Below are 19,956 nucleotides of genomic sequence, written 5' to 3' on the forward strand. Positions count from 1 at the left end.
GCGCGCCCGAGGAGAGGTCGGGGGTCAGGAGGAGGGCTCCGGGCGGCTCCACGTACATCAGGTCCAAAATCAAGGTGAGCGAACATGACGGGGACCGACGGGAGGTCAAAGAGAAGTCCAACGTCCACCTTCAGAATCATCACGAGTCTTCGTGTTCCTCTCTCTCCTCCTCAGGTAACGACAGGTGAGCTGCCGGCTGTCCACTCTCCTCCTCCTCCTCCTCCTCTTCCTCCGCTCCCCTCGCCTCCATCAGAAGCACCACACACCGCTATGATCCCAGCTGCCTTTACAGCCGCCCCCGCCCCCCAGGAAGCTGTCTCCATGGTGACCAGGTCAACAGGCCAAAGTCAGGGTTCACCGCCCGGGCTGAACGGGGTGTTTGTGTGCCAGGTATGCCGACGCAACTTTTACAACCTGAATGAATAATGTTTGTTTTATTGAAGATATAACAACAAAATAATAATAATAATTATTATTATTATTATTATTATTATTATTATAATACGTCTGTTCGTAATAATAATAATTATTATTATTATTATTAAGGAAAAAATATTTAAAAAATAAAATAAAAATTTAAAAAAAATAAAATAAAAATAATTTAAAAAATAAAATAAAAATTAATTAAATTAAGAATAATAAAAAAATACATATTTCTTTTTTGTTATGAACTAAAAATTAACAAAATATTTAAACAGTTTAACATGTCTGAAAAGGAGTAGTAAGAAGTATAAACGTAATTTATTTATTAATTTGTTTATTAAACACGTTTTATGATGTAATGTGGCCTGATCGGGTTTGACAGTAACGTTTTTTTTTTCGATGGCGTTGGACGTATTTTAACTGCCTTGTTGCTGCCTGCAGGTTTGTCAGAAGACCTTCCAGTACCAGCGGATGTTAAACAGACATGTCAAGTGTCACAACGAGTCCAAGAAACACCTGTGCAGCTTCTGCGGCAAAGGCTTCAACGACACGTTCGACCTCAAGCGACACGTACGCACACACACAGGTGAGCTACACGCCCTCGTCACGACACCTTTTTCTTCTTTTTGTTATCAAGAGACAACATGAAAATGTTTCAATGTTTTCCATCCAGGCGTCCGTCCGTACAAGTGCACGCTCTGCGACAAGGCGTTCACCCAGCGCTGCTCCCTGGAGTCCCACATGAAGAAGATCCACAGCGTCACGCTGAAGTACGCCTACAAGGAGCGGCGCAACAAGCTGTACGTGTGCGAGGAGTGCGGCCACACGGCGGGCACGCAGGACGACCTGCTCGTCCACCTGCACTCGCTTCACCCCGACAGCCACCTGCTGAAGGGGAAGGGCGCCAGGAAAACAGGAGGAGGGAGAGAGGCGGGGTCGGCGCCCGGGTCTCCACGGGAGGCGGATAGCGATGACACGTCCGGATCAGGAGAACAGTAAAAAACTGAGCGGGGACGGAAGAAGGATTGTGAATAATATACGTGTGTGTACGGATTCGGGTGTTTGTATAGAACTGTCTTCAACGTTCAATGAAATGATGAAGTTTGACTTCAGCTGATATAAATATATAAATATATATAAAGTACATTTGAAGGGGATCATAAACATGTCGTTTTCTGCTTCCGTTTGTGCTGCATGTGAAAAGTCTCTGGTGGCTTCTCTGTACAGAAAAAAAAACAAACTGTTTTTGTATGAAAAAAAGTGTTTTTTCATTAAAGGGAGTAATATATTACAAAACAAACATGGCCGCCTTCATTGTAAGTGTAAATCTCCAGTCTGATTGAACGATGAAGACTTATTCTCTATAGTGATGAAACACTACAGGCCACGTGGACCGGAAGTCACTAATCCACACACACACACACACACACACACACACACACACACACACACACACACACACACACACACACACACACACACACACACACACACACACACACACACACACACACACACACACACACACACACACACACACACACACACACACACACACACACACTGCAGGAGCTGGGGATCGAACCCCTGACGACCCACTCTGTACCAACGGAGCCAGAACCGGCCCACATGGCAGGGAGCCAAATGATGTTGGATGATGGAGGGAGGAAAAGAAAGGGTCGAGGGATGAAGGGATGAGGGTACAGGTCAAAGGTCGGAGCTGTGCAGAAAGCTATAAAGTAAACTTATGGATGCATATGAAGGGGAAACAATCCGCCGCCATCAGCAATTACAAATACATGAATGTGCACAGACTCAAGAATGGACTTGCTCTATATTAATTAAAATACATGAAGGTGCAGTTTGGCTCCATAATCGAGATACTTCGAGAACTTCCTTTGAATCAGGAACATTTCAAAATGCTTAAATTAGCGAGTGTGTAAAATAGTAAAAAAAAAAAAAAAAAGGATTAAACTTTTGTTCAGTGGATTTTTGGTTTGACTCTCTGCAGACGCGTTTACGCAAATATGTGGTCACATATTTGACCTTTAACTTCGTTGAGCGTGTTTTTATTTAAATACAGACATGGCTCGACAAAACTTGTGTGGTTACTTCTTTTTTCTCCCACTCGGCTCCTGACTTTGTGTCTGTGAGGCACAGAGGTGGTGTTGGTGCTCGGGAGGGCGAGGTTGAGATTCTTGGTCTCTGTCGGGTCTTGTTGGAGGATTCCTGCTAACTCTCGGCAGCCCTGAGGACACGAGGAGGCGGACTCGGGTAACAGCCAGATAACGGTCGGGAAAGTTAACAGACACTGAGCTCTTGTGTCTTTTTTACACCAGGATGTCTTCAAACACTTGAGGGGTTTATCAGATTTTGCCTGGTAAAGTTCTTGGAATTAAAAAAGTAAAATATTTCCCTTTTCATATGTAGTGGAATAATAAAACTGTGTTTTATAAATGTCGAAATGACATGAAAGTAGGACCTTCTTTAAAACTAAAACATAAATATTTGATAAAGTTTCTCTAATAATCTATAATCTCTTATTTCAGGGGTTAATCTCAAATATCCTTTTGTCACGTGTTCTTTTGGCTTCTTATTCTTAACATTTTCAAATTTTCCTCTTTTAATATATTTTTCCCCCACCGGTAGAGGTCGCTGTTTTCACTTGTTACCTCTTTGCCCCGCCCCTTTTTGTCCACGTGACAGCTGTCAACAAGGAAGTGCACTCTGTCTCTTTTGAATACAAGGCGCCAGCAGCAGCTTCTGTTAGTGCACGAGCCCAAGGTGAGTCTCATTTACCTGAAGCTAGCACGATGCTAAGCTAACAATATGTCTGTTCCTTTTTCATAAGGATGCTTGTTTGCTAAAGTTTCCAAAACCGCTTCTAACGGTGTAGTGTTTAAAGATGTTACCGTGTCATCTGGTGTCCTCTAACCGGATGTTTCTGTTGTTGTCATTTTTAACATGGTTTAACATGTCAGAGAAAGACTTTTCAGATATGTTTTTGTTGGGGGAAAAAAAACACAACAAAAGACTCCCGTAAAGCCCCCTCAATGTTTACGACGTGTTGTAACCACGGCAACCACAGACGCACGCGGATGAGAGTCACCAGTTAACACGGTCACCAGTTACACCGAAACACCAGTTTTTTTTAAGGGTGAAAAGAGTTTGTTTTTTTCTTTTTTTAAAGACGTTATTTCGTGTCGTTTGTGTCCCGCTCACCTTCGTCAGGGATGCCCGCCTCGGAGCCGGTCCGGTTGGGTCGGAAACGCGCTCTGCCCTCCTGCCCGAACCCGCTGTTCCTGAAGTGGCTCACGGAGCTCCGGGACGAGGCCCAAAAGAAGGGACTGAAGATTAGCTACACCTACCAGAAGGTCCAGACCCGGATGGTTCAGCTCTTATCTCATTCACTGAATTCATTTTTCTTTTTCTGTCAAAGTGGGACTGATAGGAGCAGTTTAGGGGGTTTAGGTGCCTTGCTCAAGGGCAACTTGGCAGTACTCTGGAAGTGCTCCCTAGAAGAAGACAATGTGTATCAGAAACAGATTTTCACTTAAAGGATGTTTTTTCCCCTCCAGGCCATCAGCTCTCTGAACAAGTATCCATTACCTCTTCGAAACGCCAAAGAGGCCAAAATCCTGCAGAACTTCGGAGACGGGATCTGTAAGATCCTGGACGACAAACTGCAGCGCTACTACAGAGAGAACGGTACCAGACCACGGGGTTTAAGGGCTGCGTTTTGATTGGCTGTGTGTCTTTACCTGGTCCTCTCTCCCCATCTCGTCCTCAGGTCCGAACGCTCCCATCCACTCCCTGCCCGAAGGAGCGCCCCCTCCTGGCAGGCTGGACAACAACAACATGGCTCCCTCCAGAAAGGTAAATACCAGAATTGATTCTTGGTTTATTCTTCTTCTTTTTTTTATTATTATTTAATTGGAGCTCCTTTCCTGTAGAAAAATGCAGCAGAGGATCATGGGAAGGACAAAGGAGGAGGAGGGAGGAAGAAGAAGAAGAGGGAGTACGTGCCTCAGAAGAGGTCGGGGGGTTACGCTGTGCTGCTCGCCCTCTACAGACAGTCACAGGTACGACTCTCTCTCACTTTAATATAAAATAATAAATTATAATTTGATAATATAATAATATAATTTCACCTTTTTTTGTATATCTACAGCTGAATAATTTGATAAACAGGTGTGCAGGTTTACATTGAAAATGTAAATAATTAAATCAAATTTAAAAATTATTTTCAATACATTTGAATTAAATAAATAAAATATATGTGAGAATATGTTTTGGTCTCTCTAGATCCCGGGTAGTAAAGGTTTTATGTTCAAGATGGAGCTACAAGCCGAAGCTCAGCCTCTCTGTGACAAGTCCTTCACCGCTGTGAGTAACAGGAAGTTGATCCTCCTCTTCTTCTTCTTCTGTAGTTTGTTTCTGAGTCCTTTTTCCTTTCCTCTCTCCGTCTGCAGCCCGATCTGGGCAGCAAGTACACGGCGTGGTCGTCCGTCAGCACGCTGATTCAGAAGAACCTGCTGCTGAAGACTCACAACCCGGCCAGGTACCGACCACTTCAAATCACACACACGGCTCAGCCGCACGCCGGCGGTCTCCATGGCACTGGGCGGCGTTGTGCGGAGCCTCGGCTGCGTCTCTGAAGTTCCCGTGTGTTCCTGGGCTCGCGGCGTCCGTACGGTTTGTGAAGGTCTTCTCCCTCCCCCCTCTCAGGTACTCTCTGACCGAGGAGGGTCTGGCCTTGGCAGAGCGCCTGGAGTCTGCAGAGCTACCGAACAAAGATGGCGGCGAAGGAGACGAGGAGGAGGACAGGAGTGAAGGAGACGAGGAGGTCGTGGATCTCACCTGCAGTGACGAGGACGAGGAAGGAGACGACAGAGTTCAGTGAGTGATCGTTTAAAGAAGTCCTCGGCTTCCTGTTTTGTCTCCTTGAACAAAAAGGAAGGACTCATCTCGTCTCCTCGCAGCCTCGCAGAGAAGGCGGCGTGCGTTCCCCAGCCGAGGGGCGACGACGCCGACGGGACGAGTTCTTCAGCGAGCGGAGGAAAGGCGAGCGGCGCGCGTCTTCTACCCGGAACTTATGACATCGTCCTGTGTGTGGACTTCATCGAGACCACGGGGTAAAAAAAAAAAACAGTCGTGTTCAGATCTGAGTGAAGCCGGGACCTTGTGACCTTGTGTTGCCATGGTGACGACGTGACGATATCACTTTGTGTGTGCGCAGCGGCAGCGGCCACCGGAAGCAGGAGCTGGTCAAAGAGCTGCAGAGGAACGGGGTGACCTTCGACGTCCGCAAACTCAACGTGGGAGACTTTCTGTGGGTCGCTCGAGAAAAGGTCGCACCCGTTCCAGGTAACACACACACACACATACGCACACACACACACACGCACACGCACGCACACACACGCACACACACGCACACACGAGAGAGGTCAAACATCAAAACAAAGTCAAAAGATCTGAGTTAAAATCTAAAACTTTAAAGACACTCCCTCTCTCTCTCGCCCTCTCTCGCCCACTCTCTCTCTCTCTCTCTCTCTCGCCCACTCTCTCTCTCTCTCTCTCTCTCCTCAGGTCAGCTGCGAGCTCCTGCAGGCCGGGAGCTCGTGCTCGATTACATCATCGAGAGGAAGAGGATGGACGACCTGTGCGGCAGCATCATCGACGGACGCTTCCGGGAGCAGAAGGTTGGCGCACGTTGTCGTCGTTTGATCAAACAGCGAGACAGACGGCGTCCTGATGCGAGGGCGTGAACGAGCTCACGACTTCAGTCTCTCTTCTTCTTCTTCTTCAGTTTCGTCTGAAGCGCTGCGGTCTTCGCCGGCCCGTGTATCTGGTGGAGGAGTGCGGGAAGGCGGCGTCCCATCTGAGTTTACCTGAGACCACGCTGCAGCAGGCCATAACCAACACACAGGTACACACACACACACACACACCTGGGCGAGAGGCGGAGTTACATGGACTGTTCACCAGCCAATCACAAGGCTGACGTGTCATCTTTGCGTCTCCAGGTCGTCGACGGCTTCTTCGTGAAGAGAGTCCAGGACGTGAGAGAGTCGGCGGCCTACCTCACCGTCATGACGCGTCACCTGAGCAGGCTGTACCAGGTGACACACTGTCAGCGCACGCACGCACACGCACACGCACACACACACACACACAGAACAGAACTCTCTTCCTGATTGGTTCTGTTTCAGGGTCGCACGCTGATCTGTCGCTCCAGAGAGCTGGAGGGAGACGGGGCGAGCGACGAGGAGGAGGAGAGAGGGAGGCCGTCCTGCTCTCTCATTTCCTTCGCAGAGTTTAACCACGGCGCCGTCAAGAACAAGGTCAGCGAAGGTCACAAGGTCACTCTGAAACTGCAGAAATGAAACCTTCCGACTGTCTTTTCTGTCTGACTGACATCTCCCCCCCCCCCCCCCCCCTCGCTCTCTCTCTCTAGTGTCAGACTGTGAGGGAAGTGTTCGCCAGGCAGCTGATGCAGATCAGTGGTTTGTCTGGAGACAAGGCAGCAGCCATACTGGAGCTTTACAGCACGCCACACAGGTGACTCATCACCAAGCGAGAGAGAGAAAAAAAAAAAGAAAAGCGGCGTGCGGTCGCTCCGAGTTGTCCCGTCTCTAAATAAACACGTAAACGTCTCGTTGTTTTTCAGTCTCCTGTCGGCGTACGAGCAGTGTGCGACTGAAGCAGAGAAAGAAAAACTCCTCTCGGCCGTCCGCTACGGGAAGCTGAAAAGGTTTGTGAGCCGACCTCGAAGGTGATTGGTCGGTCAGGATCCTCCTGAAACGACCACAGAGACGCTCACGACTTGATTTGTCTTTGCAGAAACTTGGGTCCAGCTCTGAGCAGAACGCTCTACCAGCTGTACTGCACCCGGGGAGCTCTGACCTGAACGCCCCGCCCACCCATGACCTCACGTCTTCTGTCCCGTGGACGGACCCCTCGTCACGTTTTCCGTGCCTGCTTCATGTGATCACGTCTCCGGGTTCATATGAAAGGAAACATGCTGCTATTTGTTGAACTCGACTTCTTGTATGAAGAATTTCAAACGTTAATAAAGTTTGTTTTTTCTACATGTGTTTTTTTTTTTTTTAAGTTTTATTTTGGGGCTTTTTACACTTTTTTATTTTCTTGGATTGAAGCTGTGAAGAGAGAGAGAGAGAGAGAGACACAGACAGACAGACAGACGTCAAACGGCGTTGACGTCCGTGGTCGACTTTTAGCCGGGGTCTGGATGAGCTGGCCGCGGCGTTGACCGAGAGGAAAGAAGAGGCAGATTTAACGGAGAAGGGATGGGATGGTTGTTTATTTGTTTTCTCAAATACTTGTTGAATATATGAAAGTGAACATTGTGCACACTCGTCGTTACAACCCGCTACAGCCGACGCCGACGCCGCCCGTCTCTGGGACTGGGCCTCCGTGTGACCATCAAGGTGCCTTCAGGTGTAATCGGTCGAAAAGACAGCGTTCGCCGCACGACAGTTCAAAAATGTTCCTGTGCGGTTTTGAGACGCCGCCTGCTTTAAATACACGCAACATCTGGTCCCTTCGCTCGCCACTTCTGGTATTTACAAAGAACAAACAAATTAAAACAGGAATACAAAAAGAAAGAAAACGTTGGACTCGTCTTGGAACAGATTCAACAAAGTGCAGTTCTCATCGTTCTCCACTCGAAGGAAAGGTTCAGGTTCTCTCCGGTCCGTTTCTAAACCGCAGAGACGATGGGTCCCTGAAGGCAACACGCCACCGTCTGCCAGCGGCTACCATCGAGGATTTAGTGTGTGCGAACGCCCGCTGTTGTTAGCCAACAGACGACTACTGAAGCCGCTTGACGCCGCGGTTGACGCCTCTTGTGCAACGTGTAACGTGCGGTGGCGTGATAGTGTGCGTGATGGGAGACGGCGACAGAGGCGTTATTGACGGATCGTGATTCGTAAGGAGATGGTCGTTTATGAAGGGAGGGAGAAAAAAAAAAAAGCTACACGTTCATCAGACTGACGGAGCTGCGCCTCGCGCTCGCCACGGGGGCGGTTCCTGCTCTGTAGTGCACGCCAACGCGAGCACTTCGGCTCCCTTCGTCAAACTGAAAATGCCTAATCAGAGCTGCGGCGGTGATGATTAACGCCACCTTTAGAGTCACTCGTGTCATGTGACGGCGCGTGAATACTTCCTGGTTGCGGAGACGTGATCCCGTGAGTCTAAAGAACGCTTGTTGACTTTTTTTTTTATTACCCAAGCTAAAGCTAACTGACGATGATGTCACATCTGGAGCCTTTTTTTTTTTGTCGTCGTAGCAACCGACCGGAAACCCTTCCCTGAACCTTTCCTCATTAACCCCGCCCCCTCCTTATCGTCTCCTCCCGCGTGGTTTAAAAAAACACACGGAGCAGGTTCACGGATAAATGATCCCAAAGTTCAAGCCGAAGCGTCTCTCCACTTTGGTCCCCGATCCCGAAAGGAAGGCAAAGAGTCCGACGCACCTCGAAGATCTGCCGTCACGCGGTCCAGCGTTCGGGCAGATCCGGCGCCTCCTCGCCCCACAAAAAGTTCTCAGGTTGGATAAAAGTGGGAGGAGTCAAATCCTCAAACGGCCGCCGAAAACCAGCGCGAGGAATAATCATCGACTTGGTGCTCCCGTGTCTCCTCAGGCGAGGGGGGACAGCAGATTTTTAAAAAAAAACACAAACGCAGTGTCCTCTGCTGATTGGCTTCAGAGCCTGAATGCATCAGTCCAGCAGGCTCCGCCCCCCCTCCCCTCCCGTCAGCTCCGGGTTCTAGTCCGGCATGTCGATGCAGAGCTTCGGGGGCGGGACAAAGTATTTCCCGGGACTCTGCGTGATCACCACGCCCGTCTTCTTGTGGAACATGGGCGCGATCTTCGGGGGAGGCTCGGGCACGGGGAGGTCATCGGCCGCCTCGGGGTCGTCGCTGCGCTGGAGGTCGTAGGAGACGTTGCCGTACTCGCGCAGGAAGGGGAGGAGCTCCAACAGGAAGTGGCAGAAGTCTTTACGGATGCCAAACCACCCTGAAAAGCACAGGCGACATTTTTGAATTTTTTCTCGACATGCGGGCGAACGGAGTGACATGGCGCCGACTGTAAATACTCACAGTGGTTTCCTCCCTTCTGACCGAACGTCGTGGCCATGAGCGTGAGCAGAGAGAGCCAGAGCGGCACGAACACGCACACGTAGCTCAGGCTGTTGTGGCCGTCCAGCTTGTGCACCAGAAGGATCTAAAGAGAGATGGACAGGAAGTGAGCGACCTGGACAGGAAGTTCAGCGTGTGTCACATGACACAGCCTCCAGGAAGAAGCAGAATCAAACGTAAAGTTCGTGCTGTGCTACATTCATTTCTTTTAAAGTGTTCACATGGCGTCCTAGTTTAAAGTGACAGTACACGTTTCCAGCCAGCAGAGGGCAGAGCGGGCACGTTTGAGAAAAACACATTTCACCTCGAAGGTGAGCAGAGGGACGACGATGGTCATCCAGCTGATCGCCATGGTGATGTGAGTCCGCCGCTGCTCCGCGATGATGTCGATGGAGCGGAGGAAGAGGACGGACCAGATGATGTAGTAGAGGACGACGAGGCACAGGAAGGACATGAGGATCCACAGCGGGACGCACACCACCTGTAGGTCACGCACACACACACACACACATGTGAACACACACACACACACACACACACACACACACACACACACACACACACACACACACACACACAGTGACAGTGAGGAGTTAAAATCCGTCTGATTGGCTGATTTTCTTCTCGATGTCTTCTGTGTTCTCTCACCAGCCAGGGCCAGTTGATGATCTTGTCCAGCCTCAGAGCGATGAAGATGAACTGAAGGATGTTCACCGAGCACAAAACCTCGAGCTGAAGAGACGACGAGAGGAGAGAGAGAGAGAGAGAGAGAGAGAGCGAGAGAGAGAGAGAGAGAGAGAGAGAGAGAGAGATTCAGTGCCGCCATCATCATCAGCGTCATCTTCATCGAACCGGATCAAAACGCACGTTTACATTTAAGGTTCTGAGTCCTCACCTCGAGCGAGCGGTCGTGTCTGAACCCCCACACGCACGCCGCCACGGAGACGGGCGACACGAAGAAGAGCGGCATGAAGACGAGCAGCCAGAAGTAGCTTCCCCTCGCCACGCGGTCGCACACCAACACCTCGAACATGAGCAGCAGGACGTGGAGACCCACGGCGATCAGCATGGCCTTGAACTCCACGCACGTCTCGCCTTCAGCCCTGAGAGAGCGAGCGAGCGAGCGAGAGAGAGAGAGAGAGAGAGAGAGAGAGAGAAGACTGTGGCTGCTTTCTTTTATTTCCTTTTAAAACATGCACAGGTGTGAGAAAGTCCTCTTACCTGTACTGGGGGTTGTGCGCCCACACTCCGGTGCCCACAGACGCCCCGATGATGACCAGAAGCTTCCACAGCCATATGGGGGCGAAGACGGCCCAGTAACTCCACTGGATGACTCCATCCAGCCTCAGGGAGAGCAGCACGGAGAAGAGGAGCAGACAGGAGTAGATGAGGAACTTACTGCGGAAGATAAGAGCCAAAGTCAGGGGTCACCATGGAAACCTGTGGGGCCTACAGTCAAGGATCACCATGGCAACCTGTGTGACCCACAGTCAAGGATCGCCATGGCAACCTGTGTGACCCACAGTCAAGGATCGCCATGGCAACCTGTGTGACCCACAGTCGAAGCTATTCAAAAAGAGCCACTTTAACTGTCGCTGTTAAGTACTACACGATACCATATGTGGCATTATTTCAACTTGTGAATAAATAAAATAACAAAAGAGAGTTACGTTTTTAAATTTGTGAAATTAACGTCTTTTTGTTGTATTTTTTTTAACAAACTTGAACGAGCAGACGTTATTGAAGCTAGCAGAGTTAGCCGGGCCTCGATGAGTCGAACACACTCGTTTCCTCTCCATTTCTGTTTATACTGACAAAATAAAACATTCACTGTGTGCTCGGCTGACAGAAAGGAGAGTGTAAGATTAATTTAAAAGACACATACAGATTTATTCTGAGTGTTTTCGTACAGGAAAGCCCGCTGTGGACACGCTAACCGGAGTTAGCTTCAGAGCTAACTGGTAGCGTTCGTTACCTGGGATTGAAATCCTGAAACAGTCCTCTTAAATTCATGTTGTCGTCCTCACGTCGTTAGCTAACCCACCGCCCGGAACTGTAAACTACACATGGTTTTATTTCCGAACGTAATTACTTGTTTGGGATTTAGTTTCATTACATCTCTCAGCTAGCCTCTTGTGTTTTTGTTTTTTTTCTTCTTCAGCGGAAATGACGCAGGAATGTTTCCGGTGATCGCGTGAAGTCACTTCCGTTTCAACCGAAATCATCAAGGACAAATAAAAAGTGAAAAAGCCCCTTAAAGTCCATTAAAGTCAAAACAAAACAAAACAAAACAAAACCCCACACACTTTTAAATCTTATCCTCTGGGTTTTATGTGTCAAACAAAATTTCTAAAATCATCAAATCGTGTTTGTTGCTCTTAACGGCTCTGCTCTTATTCATACATGACCCAGTCATTCCAAATAAAATAGAATTAAATACAAATATTGGTTTATGAGAAGAAGAAAAAAATCCCATTTATTATTAATAATTACATGTCACTTATTGCACCCTGGTCTCTGATTATCTGTCCTTTATGTGAGTAGAAAAATATTCTTCTTTTTATGTAAATGTAATGTATGAGTGTTCATCTTAAGCCCATTATAAATGGGGGGGAAAAATCCATTAAATGCATGGTGGGTTAGCTTAAACACACCAAATGTTTTTGTAATCAATCTGAACTTTCACTTGCTGTATTTGTTTATCTGAAAAAGTCAAGTGTTTCAGTTTTCTTATGAACTATCAGAGGATGACTCAAGTATCACCACAGTCACCTGCTTTGAAGAAGGAACTTCCCCAGGTGCCCATAGTGGTAAAAACAAACAAACAATATGATGACACACAACAATAAGAACTATTGATCGGACTTGAGCTTGATGAGTGCTGATTACAATCAGACTTTTCCTGAGAGCCAACCAGCTGATGATTCAGTGTCACCTTCACATGAAGAGACCAGACAAACGACGCAGACGCTGTAATCGTGTGGAAAATGTAATTACTTTGACAGGATCACATTTGAGAGAAGTTTGAAATAAAGTGCAGAGACAACTCTAAGAGACTCTTTTTTCAGGAGATTTAAGGTGTGTAAAACAAATGACATGGAAAAAAAAAAAGAATAAATAACGGAGGATGACTGAGAAATAATCAATCAGGCACATCATGTTAATCGTGTACATCTAAATCATCAATAAATAATACAAAGAACACAATACTTCAGGTCAGAGGGAACGAGTAAAAAAAAGTTTGAGTGTTAAATTCACACGAGGTAACGAAAAGAGCTCGAGCACAATAAAAATAAAAACACACAATACAGCATCACATCACACACACTCTTTAAATATCTTTACCGATAAGTGTTTTAGCACGAGTGAGACAAGATGATGAAAAACTCTGGAGCTTCACATATATTTAGTTCACACTGAATTCACCCGCTAATGTAACACTCAGCCTCCTCGGGCACTCTGATCATCAGTCACTTGTTTTTTTTACACTTTCACTTTTTACTCTGTAAAGGCTCTTTGGTCAACATCACATGTTTTAAATGGACTGTATAAATAAAGTTGAACTGACTTGACTAAGCTCCTTTAGTCTTATTCATCAGTTTTTTTTTTTTTTGGCATTTTAAATCCATAAATAGTTCTTCACTGTCTTCACAGTCCTTCATGCCGGTCAAACAGTTACATGACTAAATGAAAATGTGATGGTTATTTCATCGTGTGTAATCAGCATGGATGTTAAAGACACGTCACTGAAGGCACCGTCACCACCTGGAAGGAGAAAAGAGATCAGATGAGTCAAATACAGAGTTCACTGCCTCCCCAAAGATTCAACTACAATCAAAGCAAAGGGCTTTATTAGCATGAAAAACAGACAATTACATTGCTAAAGCTTAGTGAAAATAAAACATACAATATAAGAATAAAAAAAAAGCTTTCATATTTAAATAACAGAGGTGTGCCTTGTTTTTTGTTGGGTTTTTTTTTAAATACAAGAAAAAAATATATTTATAATTGAAGTTTTTTTTTAAATATAGACAGATCTTTACTTCTTTGAAGTTTATATTTACGTAATGACATTTAATTATCTGTAGATATATGTATAAAAAATGTCAATGAAATTATAATTATTTTTTTATTTTATTTGTATTCTTTCTTGTATTTAAAAAAAATATATATATAATTATATATAATATATATATATAATAATTATATATAATATTTGTTAAATAATTAATCTGTAGATATTTACATCCAGAGACAAGCTGTATTTTTTATATTTTTTTTAGGAAAACGTTTGAATTCCGACTCACGTCTGGTTTTTGACACCTCTCTGTCAGAGATCCTTTGACTCCAACACCCATCAGCATCATCAGCAAGGCGATGAAAACCCCGGCAGGGATCGCTCTGCTCCTGGAGGAGCCGCCTGCACGGGAACAAACACAGACGATGAAAGCCACAGTTTTTGACCCCTCAAGTCCCAGGTCCTTCGACGAGCGAGTGCAGTGACACGAAGGGGAAAAAAAGACGAGGCATGTCAGCTCACCTCCAACGTTTGTTTCCCCTCGTGGATCGGGAGTGTGGAGACTGACGGAGAGCAGAGGCGTCTCTGTCGTGTGCGAGGAGGGGGATTCTGTTGAAAACAGACAATCAGAAGATGTTTAAAGTTTGATTTGATTTTGGAGCAGCTGGGACAAAAACGTGACGAACAGACGAACTCACCGACGATGAGACGGATAATCGAAGATCGCACTCGGCTCTTTGATAACTTTGGGATGAAACATCGGTATCGCCCTTGGTCTTCCGAGGACACGTTCATCATTTTCAGCGATATGTCTCCTCGCCTGAGATTTTCCGGGGGCAGCTCCGTCCTCCTGGCGTACGTCGGGATCTTCACGTCCAGAACCTCGCGCCTGTCCCGGTACAGGTGAACGTACCCGACGTTGTCCAGCAGATCGTCGGGGTCCGGCTGGAGGTCCGGCCTGGACCACTCCACGGTCAGTCTGAACACATCGACCGGAGGCTCCACGTGACACGGCAGGATGACGTCATCGCCTGGAGAAGCTTTGATTGGCTGCCTGGACCCGATCACTCGAGATTGACCTGAGAAGAAACAAACATTTACAAACCTGCCACAAACATTCATGGAGTCCATAAATCCTCAAACCTTTCACCCACAGAAACCTCGGGAAGTTTCATAACCAAACATTTCCAACTGTTGTTGCAGAATGTGAATATTGGCTGGAAGCCCTGATTCAACCAAACGCCCCCAGGACGAAAAGGTTCAGGAACTTCTCTTAAAGGAACTAAAAGGTTCCTGTTCCTGCCGATGCATTCCCAACACTTCCTGAAGTTTATGCAAATCACTGCTTGAATTGATTAACAATGACGGGAGATGAGTGCTGTGTTTCAAGTTTCCTTAAAAGAAAAAGAAGACTCTTAACTTATGCAATAAATGTCTCAAAGATAATATTGGGGTAAAGTTTTATTTTTTGTGATTTTGACTCTGAACTTTAAAACATCTGATTTGTTGATGGTGAATACAAAGGATCTTTGTTTTTCTTTATTTGTTGTTGTCTTTGTAGATGTAACAGTCAACGTTTGATTCAAATAAAGGGTTAAAAACAGCTGCACTCTTTCAAACATAGTGGGTGATCTGACACCCTGTTGTGACCGACCAATCAGAGCCATTCAGCTCTGAAGGGGCTCCACGCTCTATTGTCAAAAGTCCCTGGACCTCCAGAAAGTGCAGAACCCCGAGCAGGGTATTTTTTAGGGGTAAACTTCAAACCCAGAACTACCCTGGTAGATTTAGTGGAAATGCACATATAGTTCCTAAAAAAAGACCCTCAGGGGCCCCCCTTTAATGGTCTGGGGCCCCATGTAGTTGCCTGCCTTGCATGTTGACACAGACACTTTTAACCCAGACTCATGACACACAGGTCTAAGTGCATGTGATGATGTTGCACACATCAGCTGATTGTTACACCAGAACAGATGTGGACAAAGAAGCAGCTGTTTATCTTCTTCTGCTCACGTGCGCTTTACTTTTCTTTTAATTTTCTGTTGCTGTCTGGAGGATTATTAATTAATATTACAGTAATTATAGTTTTTATTTTTTAACCACTCAAAACTAAGACCATGTCTACAGAGTTGATCAGAAAATAACTTGATAAAGTTGTTATATATAGACCCATTATAAAAACGTTAAACACTAATTAACAGGTTGATCATTTACAGCCTTGATAACCGATGTCCTCGTTGCTATGGTTACACAGGACGCGGACAGCGAAGCCCGACTAATAAATGAAGAGCCATTTAGTTTTCTGTCTCTCTGAACGATAAAAATGAGAATTTAAAACATTTTAATACCCTAAAAAATATGACAAGACACGTTTGAGTTAACATCCAGTCTAAATGAAAGTAGAATAACATTTAATTAATGACTAAAATCAAAGGGAGGAGGACTCACCGTGAACAGGTGTGACGAAGAGGAGGGAAGAAAAAATGATGAATAACACAGAAGAAAGGAAGAAAATAAACTCTGAATCCATCGGGAAGAATTAAAGTAACTCCACAGCAAAGCGACTTACAGAAACACAGACACATCGAAATCAGAGAGGAGACGTTTCGACTATGAGCCTCAACACGCCTTTATTACGGCATGACGTCACGCGGGGAAAAAAAAATCTGATTCACCTGTGTTGTCATCAAGCTCTGCAGAGGGTCTGATAACGAGTCACTCATTGGATTCAACTGCGTCCAAGCAGGGAGACATCTAACAGTCTGAGGAAGCTGGCCCCCAAGAACTGGACCCCCCTGATCTAGAACATTCTAATTCTAGTATTTTCCAAACAATCAATTAGGAAACCCGTAGTCTATTTTCGCACGTGACGACAGACTGTCAAGGTTGCTTATATTTGTAAAGACATGAGTTAATTGGCTAATGTATCCCGCCCAAAGTGTAGTAATACTGTTGTAATACCATTGACATAGACAGCAACGTAGCTTAGTTTATACTGCACGTGGATCAAATGAGCAGAACTTTAAATCCAAACAGCACGTGGCTTCATAGCAGATCTTTAATAATGTAAACAGAATAATATGATGAATCGTAAAAGCAAATTCTATATCTGCAAAGCTTTTGTCTTTCTTTGTGTTGTTTTCATCTTTAAAAAAGACAGAAGCTAAACCCAAATATGCACTTTCACATTCTTCAGCTTTTATTAAACAGTTTTACTTATTATAATTAAATACCACCGGTTAGAACTCTAAATGTGTTAGCTCATTGTTTTATCCACTTTATCTATAATGTCTGCCTTTCACATACTTTTAAATTCGGGGATTGAAGCCTTTAAATTTGGGAAAAGAATTTGTGTAATTAAAAAAAAACCCGTATGTTCATATTAACACTTTGTTGTGCATCGCTTACCAAGATGACTTTAAACTCCACGTGTCTGAGCTGAGCCAATAAGAAACACTCTTGATCCCTATTGGACGGCACTCTCAGTCGTAAACATGATAGACATGTCCAGACATGTACAGTCTATGGTCCAGACAGCTTCCCCACACCTCTCTATTTGTCCAGGTGTTTGCTTTGCGCCCTCTGCTGTTGGACTGACCAGGTGATGATGTCATCGCACGTCATACCTCAGGTGATGGTAAGCCATTCCTTTTTGTTTTAAAAAATAAATGTATATAAGCTAAACTTTGATTCAGGTGTATGTTTGTTACTGTACATGTCATTAAGTGTTTGCTTATGTCCAGAAGGAAATAAAAGAAGTTGCCAAAGTTGACTTCCTGATCTACGTCATCACTGAAACTTTTAATATCTCGACATGTGCTGACACATCAGTATGAACAATGTGTGACACAGCACAGCGGTATGGAAACACAAGCGCTTCAGTGAGAGAACAGTTTCATCTGAAATATTCCAAAGTTGTTTAAATTGAAAAATTACATGAAGCAGCGTTCTTTTTTTAAAACTAATTATTGGTGATGATTTCCTTTAAACAAAATGCTGAGTTTCCTAGGGCTTTACAACATCCTTATTAACAGCTGAGTCATTACTTCAGTTTCCCTACGAGACGTGAGGAGAACAATGGATCACAGTTGATTTAAAAGAACCCACTCAGACAGGGGCATGTCTAGTCTTTATGGGGGGGGGGGGGGGGGGGTCCAAAAGGGCCCTCAACTGATGCAGGGGTGGCCTAAAGAGTGATGTGCGCACAAACACAATTAAATGTGAATTATCTACCATTTCAATGGATACATAAGTTTGACATTTTTTACTTATATATACTAAATATATATATATTAAATTTCTCTGCATCTCAGAGACATTATTTTCACTCTTTGAGAACAATCTCTATCAAAATTAGTAACCATGAACACTTAAATATATATATTTATATTATAGCAGTAAATGTACACATGAATGCAGCATGTGTTATTATAGTCATATACTCTGGTCATGTGTTGTTGAGTGTCTCACGTGCAGCATACTTTTCACCTGATATAATTAACTGATTGAGCACGTGGGTGTAGTTTCACCCATTGTTGCCAACTTTCCAACTCCTCCTCCCAGCGACAAATTACCAACTCATTTTTGGACAAGTGACAGCCTATTTCAATGTCAAGAATCAGCAGAGGAAGAAAGTTTATTTGTAGTTCTAAACATGTTTAGCTTTAGCCATTAGCTACTTCCCCAACTTTCCCGCTCTGTTCTTTCCAATTCATCGTTTCTATTTCCTTTATCAGGAAGATTTTTTTTCAGACTTCTGGTAAGATGATTCGTTGGGCTTTTTGGAAAAACAGGTGCAGACATTTTCCTTCATTAGCACGTGTCAAAGGCTTTTACATGGGGGGGTTTATCTTGCTGTCTTTTTACAAAGACACTTGGGCCCCTTTAAAGGATGCACAAGAAAGAGCTGAGTATTTTTTTTTTTTTTTTTGGTGATTTATGAGGGAATGTATTTATGTTACTATCGCATCCTTTTTTATATCACTTTATAAAAAATGGTAATAAACTAACTTACTTACACATGACTAGAATTGATGTATATTTTTAAATAAACTGAATATAACTTGTAGTTTTGAAAATAATATGACGTAGCAGATGTACAATTTCTAATTTATTAAAAGGATTGGCAGATCAGATGAATTTGTAGTTTTTATGCGTTTCTTAACCATCTGATATATATGCATTGGATCCACTTCTGTTGAACACAAAAGCTAATGAAATGAGACATATCACAATATCACAATGTATCCACCAGGGGGCACTGTTTATTTCTTTTTTTTAATGGTTTGATAAGGAAGTCAAATATTGACTACTTGCATAGTAAAACACGTAAAAAAAACCCCCAAAAACAAACGAGACATGCATGCAACGTGAAGAGCTATTAAAAACAAAAATACAGTACATCAAAAATCATTAACATTAAAAGTAAGAAAGTGCTGTCTTAAAGGAACAGTAACAAAAAAAGAACTGACACATTCAGGTGTGTAAAGGCTGTGTAGGGCAGGTCTTTTACAGAAATGTTTACATGTTGAAATTCTTAAAAGGAAGCACCAGCTTACTGCCAAAACAGCTTCAACACTTCTTGATTAAAAAATTGTTATTTTGATTTCATGTTTGTTTAAAAAAGACAAAAGAAAAGCACCTTTTCATATAGACAATGTTGAATTTTTAAAAAGTTGAAGTTTCCCGTTTGAAGCCGGCACACAGTTTCTAGGTTTTAAAATTTGAATCTAAACTCCAATAATTGTTGGTTCCATGATGTATGTAAACACAAAAAACTCTTTTAGTGCAAAAACAACTCAGCTGACAGCTTGGTTGTTTCAGTAAGATAAGAGCTTCATAAAGAGTCAAATTAAAGAAAATACCATGAATGAACCTGAAGAGTGAGTGGGTGGGTGTACCGTTCATACAGGAAAAGATTCACATAGATCAGCACCGTAATGATGGTATAAATCCCATCCATAACGCAAGCTGGATCATTAAAAGAAAAACAGAAAAGACCCCGATACTCTACCAAACTACTCAAACTGCAAACTGGCCAATCAACTTAAATATCTGCATTTTCCCAACAATCATCTTTTGGATAATTCTGCTATCTGAATAGCGCTAAGACTTTTTACAAAGCGGTCCAGTTCAGCTCGGTTCAGCATAATAAGCATTTGTTGGCGTTTCCACTGTCACAAGTTAGAAATGGTACCAAAACAATCAATCTGTATCGTCCGACTCCTGTGCTGCCTGTTTGTTGTCAAAAACCAAACCAGACCGCACGTCCAGGCTAAAAAGTCGCTTTCACCTCTGCACAGACAGCTGAGCAGTGTTTACATTCAAAAATGTGCCATGGCATCAAA

The 19,956-nt window shown here is 44.4% G+C and overlaps 4 protein-coding genes across 4 annotated transcripts in view; 2 read left to right on the top strand and 2 right to left on the bottom strand.

Moving 5' to 3' along the window:
- The window catches only part of ovol1a (ovo-like zinc finger 1a), a 7,852-nt gene extending 6,255 nt beyond the window's left edge, over positions 1 to 1,597 (top strand). Inside the window, exons 2-5 of the mRNA XM_079371736.1 lie at positions 1 to 74; positions 175 to 390; positions 865 to 1,009; positions 1,097 to 1,597. The exon at positions 1 to 74 is cut by the window's left edge and continues 156 nt beyond it. Coding sequence (XP_079227862.1) covers positions 1 to 74; positions 175 to 390; positions 865 to 1,009; positions 1,097 to 1,422 — 761 coding nt within the window. The 3' untranslated portion in view covers positions 1,423 to 1,597. The remainder of the gene's footprint in view (positions 75 to 174; positions 391 to 864; positions 1,010 to 1,096) is intronic.
- Positions 1,598 to 3,129: 1,532 nt separating this feature from the next.
- Positions 3,130 to 7,517, top strand: mus81 (MUS81 structure-specific endonuclease subunit). The gene is made up of 17 exons (XM_079371730.1): positions 3,130 to 3,207; positions 3,655 to 3,797; positions 4,002 to 4,131; positions 4,214 to 4,299; positions 4,377 to 4,505; positions 4,729 to 4,809; positions 4,896 to 4,984; positions 5,152 to 5,322; positions 5,406 to 5,558; positions 5,663 to 5,790; positions 6,016 to 6,128; positions 6,236 to 6,355; positions 6,453 to 6,548; positions 6,639 to 6,770; positions 6,884 to 6,987; positions 7,097 to 7,180; positions 7,270 to 7,517. Exons 2-17 carry the CDS (start codon positions 3,657 to 3,659, stop codon positions 7,334 to 7,336), a joined length of 1,824 nt encoding a protein of 607 aa, XP_079227856.1. The 5' UTR covers positions 3,130 to 3,207; positions 3,655 to 3,656; the 3' UTR covers positions 7,337 to 7,517.
- Positions 7,518 to 7,650: 133 nt separating this feature from the next.
- Positions 7,651 to 11,781, bottom strand: tmem185 (transmembrane protein 185). The gene is made up of 7 exons (XM_079371668.1): positions 11,567 to 11,781; positions 10,813 to 10,989; positions 10,487 to 10,694; positions 10,240 to 10,323; positions 9,896 to 10,072; positions 9,553 to 9,676; positions 7,651 to 9,469 (listed from the first exon to the last, which is right to left on the bottom strand). Exons 1-7 carry the CDS (start codon positions 11,602 to 11,604, stop codon positions 9,219 to 9,221), a joined length of 1,059 nt encoding a protein of 352 aa, XP_079227794.1. The 5' UTR covers positions 11,605 to 11,781; the 3' UTR covers positions 7,651 to 9,218.
- A 1,542-nt stretch (positions 11,782 to 13,323) lies between these two features.
- Positions 13,324 to 16,223, bottom strand: LOC306841618 (myelin-oligodendrocyte glycoprotein-like; the record flags this gene model as incomplete). The annotated part of the gene is made up of 5 exons (XM_079371563.1): positions 16,058 to 16,223; positions 14,308 to 14,688; positions 14,132 to 14,218; positions 13,899 to 14,011; positions 13,324 to 13,356 (listed from the first exon to the last, which is right to left on the bottom strand). Exons 1-5 carry the CDS (start codon positions 16,137 to 16,139, stop codon positions 13,324 to 13,326), a joined length of 696 nt encoding a protein of 231 aa, XP_079227689.1. The 5' UTR covers positions 16,140 to 16,223.
- Positions 16,224 to 19,956: the final 3,733 nt, after the last annotated feature.

This window comes from Symphodus melops (genome assembly GCF_947650265.1).
Source record: "Symphodus melops genome assembly, chromosome: 20".
NCBI lineage: Eukaryota > Metazoa > Chordata > Actinopteri > Labriformes > Labridae > Symphodus > Symphodus melops.

Bases quoted from the DNA above. Each gene is read 5' to 3' on its own strand.
- mus81 (XM_079371730.1), top strand. From the start codon at position 3,657: ATGCCCGCCTCGGAGCCGGTCCGGTTGGGTCGGAAACGCGCTCTGCCC. The intron at 4,810-4,895 runs GTGAGTAACAGG...CTCCGTCTGCAG, and splicing joins GTGACAAGTCCTTCACCGCT to CCCGATCTGGGCAGCAAGTA. The intron at 6,771-6,883 runs GTCAGCGAAGGT...CTCTCTCTCTAG, and splicing joins ACGGCGCCGTCAAGAACAAG to TGTCAGACTGTGAGGGAAGT.
- tmem185 (XM_079371668.1), bottom strand. From the start codon at position 11,604: ATGAATTTAAGAGGACTGTTTCAGGATTTCAATCCCAG. The intron at 10,990-11,566 runs GTAACGAACGCT...TATCTTCCGCAG, and splicing joins TTTCAGGATTTCAATCCCAG to TAAGTTCCTCATCTACTCCT. The intron at 10,695-10,812 runs GTAAGAGGACTT...TCGCTCTCTCAG, and splicing joins GCGCACAACCCCCAGTACAG to GGCTGAAGGCGAGACGTGCG.